The sequence below is a fragment of the Salarias fasciatus genome, chromosome 5, assembly GCF_902148845.1.
Source record: "Salarias fasciatus chromosome 5, fSalaFa1.1, whole genome shotgun sequence".
Taxonomy (NCBI): Eukaryota; Metazoa; Chordata; class Actinopteri; order Blenniiformes; family Blenniidae; genus Salarias; species Salarias fasciatus.
In genome coordinates this window covers 15,259,933-15,273,804 of record NC_043749.1, presented here as the reverse complement: position 1 = coordinate 15,273,804, position 13,872 = coordinate 15,259,933, and the positions used below count along the sequence as shown (strand labels likewise).

The 13,872-nt window shown below is 42.9% G+C and overlaps 1 protein-coding gene across 1 annotated transcript; it reads left to right on the top strand.

Moving 5' to 3' along the window:
- Positions 1-1,690: 1,690 nt before the first annotated feature.
- On the top strand, positions 1,691-11,879 carry LOC115389324 (myosin heavy chain, fast skeletal muscle-like). Its single transcript, XM_030092818.1, has 39 exons — positions 1,691-1,894; positions 2,232-2,375; positions 2,467-2,623; positions 2,728-2,755; positions 2,841-2,955; positions 3,057-3,149; positions 3,230-3,293; positions 3,384-3,482; positions 3,573-3,676; positions 3,848-3,986; positions 4,071-4,189; positions 4,306-4,455; positions 4,585-4,755; positions 4,839-5,145; positions 5,231-5,310; positions 5,406-5,493; positions 5,619-5,736; positions 5,809-5,932; positions 6,021-6,157; positions 6,260-6,515; positions 6,610-6,852; positions 6,934-7,110; positions 7,189-7,334; positions 7,689-7,779; positions 7,889-8,278; positions 8,373-8,499; positions 8,673-8,791; positions 8,880-9,076; positions 9,148-9,331; positions 9,416-9,581; positions 9,735-9,859; positions 10,078-10,386; positions 10,478-10,681; positions 10,763-10,888; positions 10,971-11,141; positions 11,218-11,322; positions 11,412-11,507; positions 11,602-11,733; positions 11,859-11,879. Exons 1-39 carry the CDS (start codon positions 1,691-1,693, stop codon positions 11,877-11,879), a joined length of 5,826 nt encoding a protein of 1,941 aa, XP_029948678.1.
- Positions 11,880-13,872: the final 1,993 nt, after the last annotated feature.

Below are 13,872 nucleotides of genomic sequence, written 5' to 3'. Positions count from 1 at the left end.
TTGTTACAGTATTTTTTTAACTGAAATCTTAATATTTTGTAATGTTATGATTGGCAGCAGCTCATTTAACAGCATATCGACACGCCTGTACGCCTGAGTTTTGTTCCAGTAGAATTTCGATGCCCTTGACATCTGTTTTTCTAGATATATATATTTAGGAGATAGGCATGCACTCTAAATAATGATTAATGTCTACGTTCGCTCCAGAACAAATCTAATTTGGCTGGAATTTGACAAAACACAGTCCCCACAGTCTGTTTCAGCTTCCATGCAGTATTATTTTCACAAGTTCTTAACTATGAAGACCAAATCCGCTCCTTTGCCACTGGAGAGATGTGCAGGGCTTCTGCGGTGGGATTCCAGTGACATGTGAGAGTTTCTCCACTGCCAAACACAGATCCTCTGTAGTGCCATGGAGCATTACTGAGATTATAATAAAGACTTAAACAATGTCTGAACCTCTGTAACCAGTATGTCTGCCAGAGAAACACAAGGTTAAAAAAAAAAGGCTGTATTGTAAGTTTCTTGATCCATTTACATTCTTTTGAAATCTCCCCGCAGCTCTCCGGGGCCAGTTACTCTTCCTGTAAAATAGTTTACGATGAGACACTGCAGCATTTTGTCCTCTGTCACAGAGTCATAGGACACAATGATATCTATATTTAACAATTACTATCCAACAAATGCCATTTTAGAGAACAAAGAGGAAAAACGACTCTTGCCTGTTGTAAATGTTTCAGTATGTAAATCATGTGACTCCACATCAGGCACTGACACCAGTCGGGAGAAACCTCCACTCATATCCACTAATTAATCTGTCAGTTTAAGATTAGTCTAATCTAGTTTTCCCCAGTCGGATTCCTGTCGTTGTTTGAAAACTCGATTCTCCAAACAGGTGATTCAGAAAGTTTAATTCACGGGAGTTTCATCTGCGAACCTCCACCTGAGATTAGAGCTGAGGCAAAAATACTCTTGCAAAGGAGCATAAAACTGCATGACCAAATAAAGGAGGCCATTTTTACTGCCTGAACGGAGATCTCTCTATATAAGAAGGACGGCTCGACGCCCCCAGGGACCATCTGCCCACCAGTCAAGGTGAGTGAGTTACAGTCTTTTATTAGGCAGGAGGAAAAGCCGACAGCTTAATGAACAATGCAGGGCATGACAACTCAGTACCAGACACTCAGCCAGGACTCCTCTGCACACACAGCAGGGTATTTTTCTTGTAATGGAATAGTTTAATTGCAGTAGTTAATTTAAACTATTTGTATTTCTGCCAGCAGAACTCAAGAGATCATCAGCATTTGTTCTTCTGGAGGGAAGCACGAAGGTAATTGCCTCTCAGTCTGTCAGAGAACGTTTCAATTACCAGCTGGATCTATTACCAGATTCATCCGATCCACGGATGCCTGAATGTGAATAAAACCCTTTGTCTGGTGTGAAGTTGTTAACAGATGAATTGGCTTGTGTACGTTGTGCATTTCACTTCACTAACATGTCTACAAGTTGATTATATAATCGAAGAAATAAACTTCAATTTTGTCAATAAAAAACAAGAATTAAAAGGATAACTGTGATGCATTGTTGTCTAAATATTCTAAGGATTTCTTCTTTTTTTTTGTTGAAACATGATGTGCCACTCTGACAATGTTAATGTCTTCTTTTCACTCACTTCCAGTAAGCAGTCACCATGAGTGGGGACGCAGAAATGGAGTGTTTTGGCAAAGCGGCCATATACCTCCGAAAGCCAGAAAAGGAGCGGATTGAGGCGCAAAATGCTCCTTTTGATGCCAAAACTGCCTACTTTGTGACGGAGCCCAATGAGATGTACTTGAAAGGGAAACTTACAAGTAGAGAGGGCGGCAAAGCCACTGTGGAGACTCTCTGCGGCAAGGTGAGCAAGACGGCACTTGAATTAGTAGATGAAAGTGAGAAGAACTGCACCACTGAAATACAGTAATTCTGCACGCTCCCACTCTACACTGTCACTGTTTAACATGAGCCCTTTTGTCTTTTGTTCAGCACTCTAGTCTTTTTCTCATTATGAATTGATTGATAGGGAGATTATCACAAATATTCTACAATCAACCCAATCCATGTAGACACATGTTTCCTGAATATTGACTGAGGAAATTAAAATAACTGTGAAAGTTTTTCAATCAGGCGACGACAGCGTACATGTGCGACCGCCACACTTTAACATGCTGATATCTGCTCTGTATCTTTGCAAGACTATCACAGTGAAAGACACTGAAGTCTTTCCAATGAACCCTCCGAAGTTCGACAAGATTGAGGACATGGCCATGATGACCCACCTCAGTGAGCCCACTGTGCTGTATAACCTCAAAGAGCGCTATGCAGCATGGATGATCTACGTGAGTCTGACTTGATCGAATCATCAGTAAAGGAAATTAATGATGATTTTGTGAAAGTGTCCTTCATGAACCGTCCTCTTTGACACCACAGACCTACTCTGGGCTGTTCTGCGTCACTGTGAACCCCTACAAGTGGCTCCCAGTGTACGATTCAATAGTTGTCACTGGATACAGAGGCAAGAAGAGGATTGAGGCTCCCCCCCACATCTTCTCCATCTCTGATAACGCCTATCAGTTCATGCTCCAAGGTATTGATGTATTCCCCGTCAATGGTGCAGTAGGAATAAAGTTGTACCTACAGGAGTCGCCATTTAGGAATCACATCCTGTTTTGTCATTTTGTTGTCTTACAGATAGAGAAAACCAGTCAATCCTGATTACGTAAGTAACAAACTTTACATGGTTAACCATTTCCAACCACAGCCAGAATTTCAATTTCAGTCTCTAACCATAATGCTTAATCCAGCGGAGAATCTGGTGCAGGAAAGACTGTCAACACCAAGCGTGTCATCCAGTACTTTGCGACAATCGCAGTGCCGAATGTCGGCAAGAAAGCTGAAGCTGTTCCTGGAAAGATGCAGGTAAAACAACTGATCTGTTCTGAGAGAGCGTCCAGCATGATGTTGGACTGTCAGGTACTATGCAACAATTCATTTCTTTTGGTGTGTTGTTCTAAATCAAGGGGTCCCTGGAAGATCAAATCATTGCAGCCAACCCACTGCTGGAAGCTTATGGTAACGCCAAGACTGTGAGGAATGACAACTCGTCCCGCTTTGTGAGTGCTTCTTATTTATTTCAAATGGTTCAAAAACAACAAGACATTCTGACTACAACCCACACTTGTCTTCTCAATAGGGTAAATTCATCAGAATCCATTTTGGTACATCTGGAAAGTTGGCCTCAGCTGATATTGAAACATGTAAGATCTCAAATAATTAAGGCAAAGTCAAAAGTCGTTTCTGTCATTTCACAATAACATTCACATTCTTTCTGATTCATTGCTCAACAGATCTGCTGGAGAAGTCTCGAGTGACCTTCCAGCTGTCTGCTGAGAGGAGCTATCACATCTTCTACCAGCTCACAACAGGCCACAAGCCTGAGCTGCTGGGTGAGCAACACAAATATCTGATTATATGCATTCTTGCTTCAACGGAGTCTGATTCGTACGATCTGATATTTTTAAAATGTTGCTTTCTAGAGGCTCTTCTGATCACCACCAACCCTTATGACTATCCCATGATCAGTCAGGGTGAAATCACCGTCAAGAGTATTGATGACGTTGAAGAATTCATCGCCACCGATGTGAGAACAATAACATACTTTTAAAAACTGTATATCCAGATTGCTGTTAGTATGTGGCACTGTTTACTCATCTGTACAATCCACCACAATCCATTTACATTTGATCAAAGACTTCAAAGACAAATAAATTCTATTCTGTTGGTCTGCTTTTCTCTTTTCATCACATTGTAGACTGCCATTGACATCCTGGGCTTCACAGCAGATGAGAAGATCGCCATGTATAAGCTAACCGGAGCTGTGATGCAGCACGGAAACATGAAGTTTAAGCAGAAGCAGCGAGAGGAGCAGGCCGAGCCCGATGGCACTGAGGGTAGGACATTCACATAACCATTTTTGCGTTCATTAGAACCGATTCCCCTGTTTTTTGACGAGCTGAAAACTCTTTTTTTGTCAGTTGCGGATAAGATCTCCTACCTCATGGGTCTGAACTCAGCTGACTTGCTGAAAGCTTTGTGCTACCCAAGAGTGAAAGTCGGAAATGAGTTGGTGACCAAGGGTCAGACTGTCCCACAGGTGAAGTATTCTTTTATTTTGTGATGCATTTTAACTTGTTTAACCTTTTGGTTAATTTTTGTATGCTGTGAGAGCGTAATGATCATCAACCTTCCATGTTTTTGCTGTGAAACCAGGTCAACAATGCGGTCTCAGCTCTCTGCAAGTCTGTCTATGAGAAGATGTTCTTGTGGATGGTGGTCAGAATCAATGAGATGCTGGATACCAAACAGCCAAGAAGCTTCTTTATTGGTGTCCTGGACATCGCTGGCTTTGAAATCTTTGATGTAAGTTTAGTATTACAATAACATTTTTTTGCACTAGCTCACTTAAAATGTTTTATTTCACCAAGTTAGTTGAATGGGCGTGATTTAGAAGGTCAGTTGACATTCTTGTTTGTTCTTTTAAATGTTCAGTTCAACAGCTTGGAGCAGCTGTGCATCAACTTCACCAATGAAAAACTGCAACAGTTCTTCAACCACCACATGTTCGTCCTGGAGCAAGAAGAGTACAAGAAAGAGGGAATTGACTGGGAGTTTATTGACTTTGGTATGGACTTGGCTGCTTGCATTGAGCTTATCGAGAAGGTGAGCAACATGGGATATGTTCACAAAATAATGAAAGCAAAGAGTTTGCTGCCTAAAACAATAATTTTATTTCTACTTGTCAGCCAATGGGCATCTTCTCCATCCTAGAAGAGGAGTGCATGTTCCCCAAGGCATCAGACACCACCTTCAAGAACAAACTGTATGATCAGCATCTTGGAAAAAGTGCCCCCTTCCAGAAACCAAAACCTGCCAAAGGCAAGGCTGAGGCGCATTTCGCTCTGGTGCACTATGCTGGCACTGTTGACTACAACGTTCTGGGCTGGCTGGACAAGAACAAGGACCCCCTGAATGACTCCGTGGTTCAGCTCTACCAGAAGTCTTCAATCAAGCTGTTGGCCTTCCTGTATGCATCTCATGCCTCAGCCGAAGGTACGTTCTGTTGCCCATGTTCTTGGCATTTTATGTTTGAAATGCAATGCCATGTTGAATTTTTTGCTTTCACTAATTTTTCCAGCTGAGGCTGGTGGTGGTGGCGGCAAGAAAGGTGGCAAGAAGAAGGGTGGCTCCTTCCAGACGGTGTCTGCATTGTTTAGGGTAAAATGTGAACACACAGCTCTTGTGTATTATGATGTTTCACATTTACTTGTCTTTCAGCCATGCAGAATTACTAACCTATAATAATTCTTCAGGAAAACTTGGGCAAGCTGATGACCAATCTGAGAAGCACACATCCCCACTTTGTGCGCTGCTTAATTCCAAATGAATCCAAGACTCCAGGTACACGATACACCTCAAAGGGCTGATAACAATGAATGTATGATGGCATGACGTTGTGTTCTCCATTTATTTGTCATCTTACCAAAATACATCTCCAACTGATTTTGTGTAACGTTGTTGTGAAGGTCTGATGGAGAACTTCCTGGTCATCCACCAGCTGAGGTGTAACGGTGTGCTGGAAGGCATCAGGATCTGCAGGAAAGGCTTCCCCAGCAGAATCCTCTACGGTGACTTCAAGCAGAGGTAGTTATTTCAACTGCATTTTAAATTCTTATAATGAAATATTCCTCATTAATCCTTTTATCCTCTGTCTAGATACAAGGTCCTGAATGCCAGTGTCATCCCAGAGGGACAGTTCATCGACAATAAGAAGGCCTCAGAGAAACTGCTGGGCTCCATTGACGTCGATCATACTCAGTACAAATTTGGACACACTAAGGTAGAGTAAAAAGAAAATATGATTCATTAATTGATACAAACTGCTATTGTCAAAGCGTAGTTATTCAAAAACAACTTGGGAAATGTAGGTGTTCTTCAAAGCTGGTCTGCTGGGAACTCTGGAGGAGATGAGAGATGAAAAATTGGCGGAGCTGGTCACAATGACTCAGGCTCTGTGCAGAGCTTTCCTCATGAGAACAGAATTTGTCAAGATGATGGAAAGGAGGTAATGTATTTGTTATCATTGTTGAACTTCAAAGCATTTTTAAAACAACAGATTTATCTTCCAATGAACCTTCACCAAGATATTCTTTACATTTGTCTTTAGAGATGCAATTTTCACCATCCAGTACAACGTCCGCTCGTTCATGAACGTCAAAACGTGGCCATGGATGAAGCTGTACTTCAAGATCAAGCCTCTGCTGAAGAGTGCAGAGACTGAGAAGGAGATGGCCCTCATGAAAGTGGACTTCGAAAAGACCAAAGACGAGCTAACAAAGGCTCTGGCCAAGAAGAAAGAACTGGAAGAAAAGATGGTTTCTCTGCTGCAGGAAAAGAATGACTTATTGCTGCAATGTCAGTCTGTGAGTATGATCACACCCAACATGCCTGATGATTATCCTATCAATAGACTGTTGAGTTGAAAATGCAACGTTGTTGTATATACATATAATTTAGGAAGGTGAAAACCTCGCTGATGCAGAGGAAAGGTGTGAGGGCCTCATCAAAGCAAAAATCCAACTTGAGGCCAAACTTAAAGAGACAACAGAGCGGCTGGAGGATGAGGAGGAAATAAATGCTGAACTGACTGCAAAGAAGAGGAAGCTGGAGGACGAGTGCTCTGAGCTGAAGAAAGACATCGATGACTTGGAGCTCACCCTGGCCAAAGTGGAGAAGGAGAAACATGCCACCGAGAACAAGGTTCCAAGAAATATGTGCAATTTAGTTTCAAGTTTCTTTTAAAAGAAGATATTTTTTCTAATTATTTCTGAACATTTATAGGTCAAAAATCTCACTGAAGAAATGGCTTCTCAAGATGAGACCATTGCCAAGTTAACCAAAGAGAAGAAAGCCCTCCAAGAGGCCCATCAGCAGACCCTCGATGATCTGCAGGCAGAGGAAGACAAAGTCAACACTCTGAGCAAAGCCAAGACCAAGCTGGAGCAGCAAGTGGATGACGTGAGTGACTAATATTTAGGAAACACTAATAAACAACCACAACTTCACTCGTGAAACAAAAATCAATGTCCTCAACAGCTTGAAGGTTCCTTGGAGCAAGAAAAGAAACTTCGTATGGACCTTGAGCGAGCTAAAAGGAAGCTGGAGGGAGATCTGAAGTTGGCTCAGGAGTCAATCATGGACCTGGAGAATGACAAGCAGCAGTCTGACGAGAAATTAAAGAAGTGAGCAATATGCAGTACATAATCTGAAATACTGTATTTGTGTTTGATCTGCTTCTCCTTCACACAGTGCAATCATCCTGTATCTCAGACAGATACAAGAATAAAAAGTTGAACAGAGAAAATATGGCTGTAAAAACAAGCTCCTCTGCAAAAAGCGAATACATCACTGTTGAGGACAAGGCTGCAATTCTTATTTTTGAGATTTATAACTAAAAAACAAAAGTGTTTTCTTTTGAATGTCTAAGAGTAGCAATTGACCGTCAAGTTGATCACAATCCAGTGCTGCGTGTTGAAAACTTAAAAAAACTATCATTGTGGATGTAAACATTTGGTTTGGATTTTTCTCCCACACAGGAAGGACTTTGAAACGAGCCAGCTTCTCAGTAAAATTGAGGATGAACAATCCCTGAGTGCTCAGCTACAAAAGAAGATCAAAGAACTTCAGGTTAGCAATACTTCAGCCACAGCAATCTGCTGATTCTGTGATTCTCAGACGTGTTTGACTCGTACAGGTATATTAAAATGTGTTGGTTGTTTGAATATGTCAACGTCAGGCTCGCATTGAGGAGCTGGAGGAGGAGATCGAGGCTGAGAGAGCAGCCAGGGCCAAGGTGGAGAAGCAAAGGTCTGACCTCTCCAGGGAACTGGAGGAGATCAGCGAGAGGCTCGAAGAAGCTGGAGGAGCAACGGCAGCTCAAATTGAGATGAACAAGAAGCGCGAGGCCGAGTTTCAGAAGCTGCGCCGCGATCTTGAAGAATCCACCCTGCAGCACGAGGCCACCGCCGCCGCTCTCCGCAAGAAGCAGGCCGACAGTGTGGCAGAGCTGGGAGAGCAGATCGATAACCTCCAGAGGGTCAAGCAGAAGCTGGAGAAAGAGAAAAGCGAATACAAGATGGAGATTGATGATCTCAGCAGCAACATGGAGTCTGTTGCTAAGGCAAAGGTTAGAGCAGCGAAAACTTCATTAAAAAAAAAAAACCTATGAAGTATTATCTTTCTGGTTGAGTTTTGATGATAAATATTTTTTGCTTCATCAGGGAAACCTTGAAAAAATGTGCAGGACATTAGAGGACCAGCTGAGTGAGCTGAAATCAAAGAATGATGAGAATGTTCGTCAGCTAAATGACATTGGAGCACAAAAAGCACGACTCCAGACTGAAACTGGTAAGAATGATCTTCTAAAGCATACTATACACATAAATTCCTCCACAAAGGCTAATTTTGAATTGGCACATGTTTTCTGCAAAAAAAAAAAAAAAAAAAAACTCTAAAGAACTCAATTTTTGTTTTGTTTTTGCTTTTATATTTACATCATTGCACTGGATATTGATGTCCAGGTGAATGTGCACGTCAGCTGGAGGAGAAAGAAGCTCTGGTGTCTCAGCTGACCAGAGGAAAGCAGGCTTACACTCAGCAAATTGAAGAGCTGAAGCGGCACATCGAGGAAGAAGTGAAGGTAAACGTCAATGAAAGCGGCCCAACGACGACGACGACACGCCGCAAGAGGTTTGCCTCTCATACTGATGGTGTTGTTTGGACTGCAGGCGAAGAACGCCCTGGCTCACGCCGTCCAGTCGGCTCGTCATGACTGTGACCTGCTCAGAGAGCAGTACGAGGAGGAGCAGGAGGCCAAAGCTGAGCTGCAGCGCTCAATGTCCAAGGCCAACAGCGAAGTGGCTCAGTGGAGAACCAAATATGAGACTGATGCCATTCAGCGCACCGAGGAACTGGAGGAAGCAAAGTAGGCTTCATCATTTCATTGATTTAATTGAACACGATTGAGCAGTTGCTCATCATGACGTGTTTTTGCAGGAAAAAGCTCGCCCAGCGCCTTCAGGATGCAGAGGAGTCCATCGAGGCTGTGAATGCAAAATGTGCCTCTCTGGAAAAAACCAAGCAGAGGCTGCAGGGTGAAGTGGAGGACCTGATGATCGATGTGGAGAGAGCAAATGGGCTCGCCGCCAACCTTGACAAGAAGCAGAGGAACTTTGACAAGGTACTACTTTTTGGTTAAACCATCAACGAAACAGGTGAAGTTGACAAAAATAAGATGGTATATAATAGTTTTCTGTACCTTCAGGTTCTTGCAGAGTGGAAGCAGAAGTATGAAGAGAGCCAGGCTGAGCTGGAGGGAGCTCAGAAGGAGGCTCGATCTCTCAGCACTGAGCTGTTCAAAATGAAAAACTCCTATGAAGAGTCTCTGGATCAGCTTGAGACCCTGAAGAGGGAAAACAAGAACCTCCAACGTAAGACTAAAAAAAAAAAAGAAAATCTGTCATTGAATCATTGATTGTTAAGATTGCTGAACAATATATTTATTATGTAATTATTATAATGTTTAAAGAACCTGACACATATAGGTTTTCATTTGTCAATGCATTGATAATCTGCTCCAACAGAGGAGATTTCAGACCTGACTGAGCAGCTTGGTGAGACTGGCAAGACGGTCCATGAGCTTGAGAAGGGCAAGAAGACAGTGGAAAATGAGAAGACAGAAATCCAAACCGCCTTGGAGGAGGCCGAGGTACAACTGAAGTCTAATTCTAATTTCTAATAACAGTGACAGCAGAATTGAGTGGTTTAATCTGATATTTGGAGGAAGAACATACAGTGGAAAAAATGAAGATTTGATGTGAAAGCTAACATATGGAAAGGCTAAGCAAAGGTGTAAGGCAGTACCAGTTGGAGCAGTGCCTCACTTTGTTTTTTGCAGTGGTTGATGAAGGTCACACTTGTTTACAGGCCACCCTGGAGCACGAGGAATCTAAGATTCTCCGTGTTCAGCTTGAACTCACCCAAGTCAAGAGTGAAATCGACAGAAAACTTGCAGAGAAGGATGAGGAGATGGAGCAGATCAAGAGGAACAGCCAGAGGGTGATGGACTCCATGCAGACCACTCTGGATGCTGAGGTCAGGAGCAGGAACGACGCCCTGAGAATCAAGAAGAAGATGGAGGGAGACCTCAACGAGATGGAGATCCAGCTGAGCCACGCCAACCGCCAGGCCGCTGAAGCCCAGAAACAGCTGAGAAACGTGCAGGGGCAGCTCAAGGTATCATCCACTGTTGGGTTTGTCCCAGAGCATCTTCCTACTAATGATCGCTTGAAGTGTTTGCTGATGCTTATCAATGTTTTGCATCCAGGATGCCCAGCTGCACCTTGATGAAGCTGTCAGAAGTCAGGACGATTTGAAGGAGCAGGTCGCGATGGTGGAGCGCAGGAACAACCTGATGATGGCTGAGATCGAGGAGCTGAGAGCTGCTCTGGAGCAGACCGAGAGAGGCCGCAAAGTAGCAGAGCAGGAGCTGGTGGATGCCAGCGAGCGTGTGGGCCTGCTGCACTCTCAGGTACTTACAAACGATGAACAGAATTTACCTTTTTATTTCAAATGGACTGTTGGTTTTAATTGTGACTCATTGTTTGGTCAGAATACCAGCCTGCTCAACACCAAGAAGAAGCTGGAAGCTGACTTTGTTCAGGTTCAAAGTGAAGTAGAAGATGCTGTCCAGGAATCCAGAAATGCTGAAGACAAGGCAAAGAAGGCCATCACTGATGTGAGTTATCTTCATGCTGATGTTGTTTCTCCAATAAATGTTGTGCACGAGTTGCTAAAACAGAGCATCTTTGATATTTCAGGCTGCCATGATGGCTGAGGAGCTGAAGAAAGAGCAGGACACCAGCGCTCATCTGGAGAGGATGAAGAAGAACCTGGAGGTGACTGTGAAGGACCTGCAGCACCGCCTGGACGAAGCTGAAAATCTGGCCATGAAGGGCGGCAAGAAGCAGCTCCAGAAACTGGAGTCCAGGGTAAAATAGCTTTATTTGTTCATCCAGTCTCAAGTTTTGTCACTTTGAACCAGTTTTAAGATACTGAACATTTCAGGTTCGTGAGCTTGAGAGTGAAGTTGAAGCGGAGCAGAGACGAGGAGCGGACGCCGTCAAAGGTGTCCGCAAATATGAGAGGAGAGTGAAGGAGCTCACTTACCAGGTAGGACGACCTCCCCGACCGCTCCGCCCCCGATTTGACCGAGGCAGGCGTCAGATGAAATTACAGCTGCAATCGCATGTGAACTGCAGACAGAAGAGGACAAGAAGAACGTCAACCGACTTCAGGATCTGGTGGACAAGCTGCAGCTGAAAGTGAAGGCCTACAAGAGGCAGGCCGAGGAGGCTGTGAGTCCAATTCACCATGTTTTTCATGCACACACACAAGTCAATTAGTCTGTGTTTTCAGTGATTTTAACAGCAGCGTTGTCTCTCTTCACAGGAGGAGCAGTCCAACACTCACATGTCGAGGCTCAGGAAGGTTCAGCATGAGCTGGAGGAGGCTCAGGAGCGAGCCGACATCGCCGAGTCCCAAGTCAACAAGTTGAGGACAAAAAGCCGAGAAATCGGAAAAGTGAGTAAAAGTATTTTTAAAATGATTTTTCTCTAAATCTGGATATTTAAATTCAAATTGCATTTCAGCAGTTGGCAGTTTTCTTGTTTTTCTTCTAAATTTTCTCCATTTTATGTCCATTTCAGGCAAAAGATGCTGAAGAATAAGCTGCATCCTCAACGAGAGACTCGAATGGGAATCATAAAATATGATTTTCTTTGAAATGCTCTCATGTAACACATTCAATAAATTATTTTGGAAATCTATTCTGCCTGAACTTTTCTTTGAACAGAAAATTACAGGGTGAGAAAAAGTGGAGTGAAGCAGGCACATGTGTCTATCATGCTCTTGAATTTTCTTTCCTGTTGCTTTAACTGGAATCTAAATTTATGGCGTGAACTGAACAAGTGTTGATTTTTATATTTTTCCTTTCTTAGCATTTACACATGTATATAACTCATGGGAGTAAATATTGTAGGTAATGAATTATCAACCTGCTGTAGTTTTAGTTCGCTTTTGTTTTTAGAGTAGTTAGGAAGGGCACATCACATTAATAACATGAATTTATTATAAAATAGAGCAGAAAAGCATTATAAAAAAGAAACTACAAACAACACTATATGAAGTGTTCGCAGAAGTAAACAGGTAAATAAACAGGTGTGTAATATCAGTGTACTGGCTGGTATGTTAGTGAGGGCTGCAGCATGTCGGGGCGCTGCCAGAGCTCTCCAGTCTCACAGCTTCTTTCCTGACGCTCCACTGCCTCCTGTCTGAGAGGAGGGGGACAAAGAGTGAGTGAGGAGAGAGGTTACAGACCCTTCAAGATGCAGAGTTTCCTCTTCCTGCATCTGCTTGGTGTGAACATCCATGATGGAGGAGGGTCGACTGCTTCCCACAATCCTCTTGGCAGTCTTCATCACCCTCCAGTGGAGCAGCTGCCGTGCGACACTGTGATGGCCGGGCCTGGAGGCCTTTCCTGCTTGAATGTTGTCTGCATGTGTGGATTTTCTCAGTATACTAAACTACCTCCCACAGTCCAGAAAAGTGCATTTAAAGTTAATTTGTGACTCCAGAATTGTCTGTTTATGTGTTTGCTATGGTAATGCGGGGTAAGCCCCGCCTTTGCACCTGATCGCCACATCATCCTGAGCTGCAGAAGAGGTAAAGAACGTGGATAGAAATGTCTGTGCTGATGGGTTTGTCTTGCACAGCAATAGAAACTCAACACAGTCCTATTCCTCATATGCCAGCTGCCACACAGCGAGTGTCTAGATACAGTGGTGTTTAAATATTATAATTTAATCAGGGGTGTGATGCATCGCTCATCTGCATGACAGCAAAGAATGAAACAGTAATCACGGTGTTTCCTTTGGGGCAGGGCAACTATTCAACATGTGCTTGCTCCCCTGGGAGCCTTTTCATTGGCATTGTGAAAACCGACAGCTGCCTCCGCCCACTGCTAATCTTCCAGCACCTGTTTGTTCCTGAAAATATGGCACCATGTGAGTCGGGGTTTTATGCTCCCACATTATTGTTGGTGGTCTCTTTTTATGGGGCACCGGAGAGTCAAGCATTTTGTGAGGCTTTGCCTACTTACCCTGGGTGTTTGTAATTCATATGCATAAAGATCAGCATACAGTCAAACGCAGTGATTTTTTTCCTGTTATTGTTGAAGAGATTGAAATTCAGCTCAGAGTCAAGTAGCTGTTATTTTATCTGTGAAGTATTGAATTTGGATGACTGAATAACGCTCACAATATAAAGCTTTTTCTGTTGACCGACAGTATTCCACATTTCTGTAAAAATATTACATGGAATTGTGTATTCAATTATTTTGGAATACTTTATCAGCAACTTTAAACGAAACAGATATGAAATAAATAATTTAACAGTAAATCCATGGCTTATAAATAATAACTTTAGTTATAATCCACATACATAAATGCAAAAACATAACAATATATCTGGAAGTGCAGACGTTTAATGTTTAGCTTTCCTCTTTGATAAATTGCAATTAGAAGCAGTATTTTCACTTTCAGGAATCCTCTTCCTGTCTGACATCTTCATCTGTTCTCTCTTATGTTGAACCAAGCCTCAGAGCTCTGCTGGATAACTGCAACACCAAGCGTTAAAATCCCCCAAATAATCCAGACTGCTTTA

Bases quoted from the DNA above. Each gene is read 5' to 3' on its own strand.
- LOC115389324 (XM_030092818.1), top strand. From the start codon at position 1,691: ATGAGTGGGGACGCAGAAATGGAGTGTTTTGGCAAAGCGGCCATATAC. The intron at 8,279-8,372 runs GTTAGAGCAGCG...TTGCTTCATCAG, and splicing joins AGTCTGTTGCTAAGGCAAAG to GGAAACCTTGAAAAAATGTG. The intron at 9,332-9,415 runs GTACTACTTTTT...CTGTACCTTCAG, and splicing joins AGCAGAGGAACTTTGACAAG to GTTCTTGCAGAGTGGAAGCA.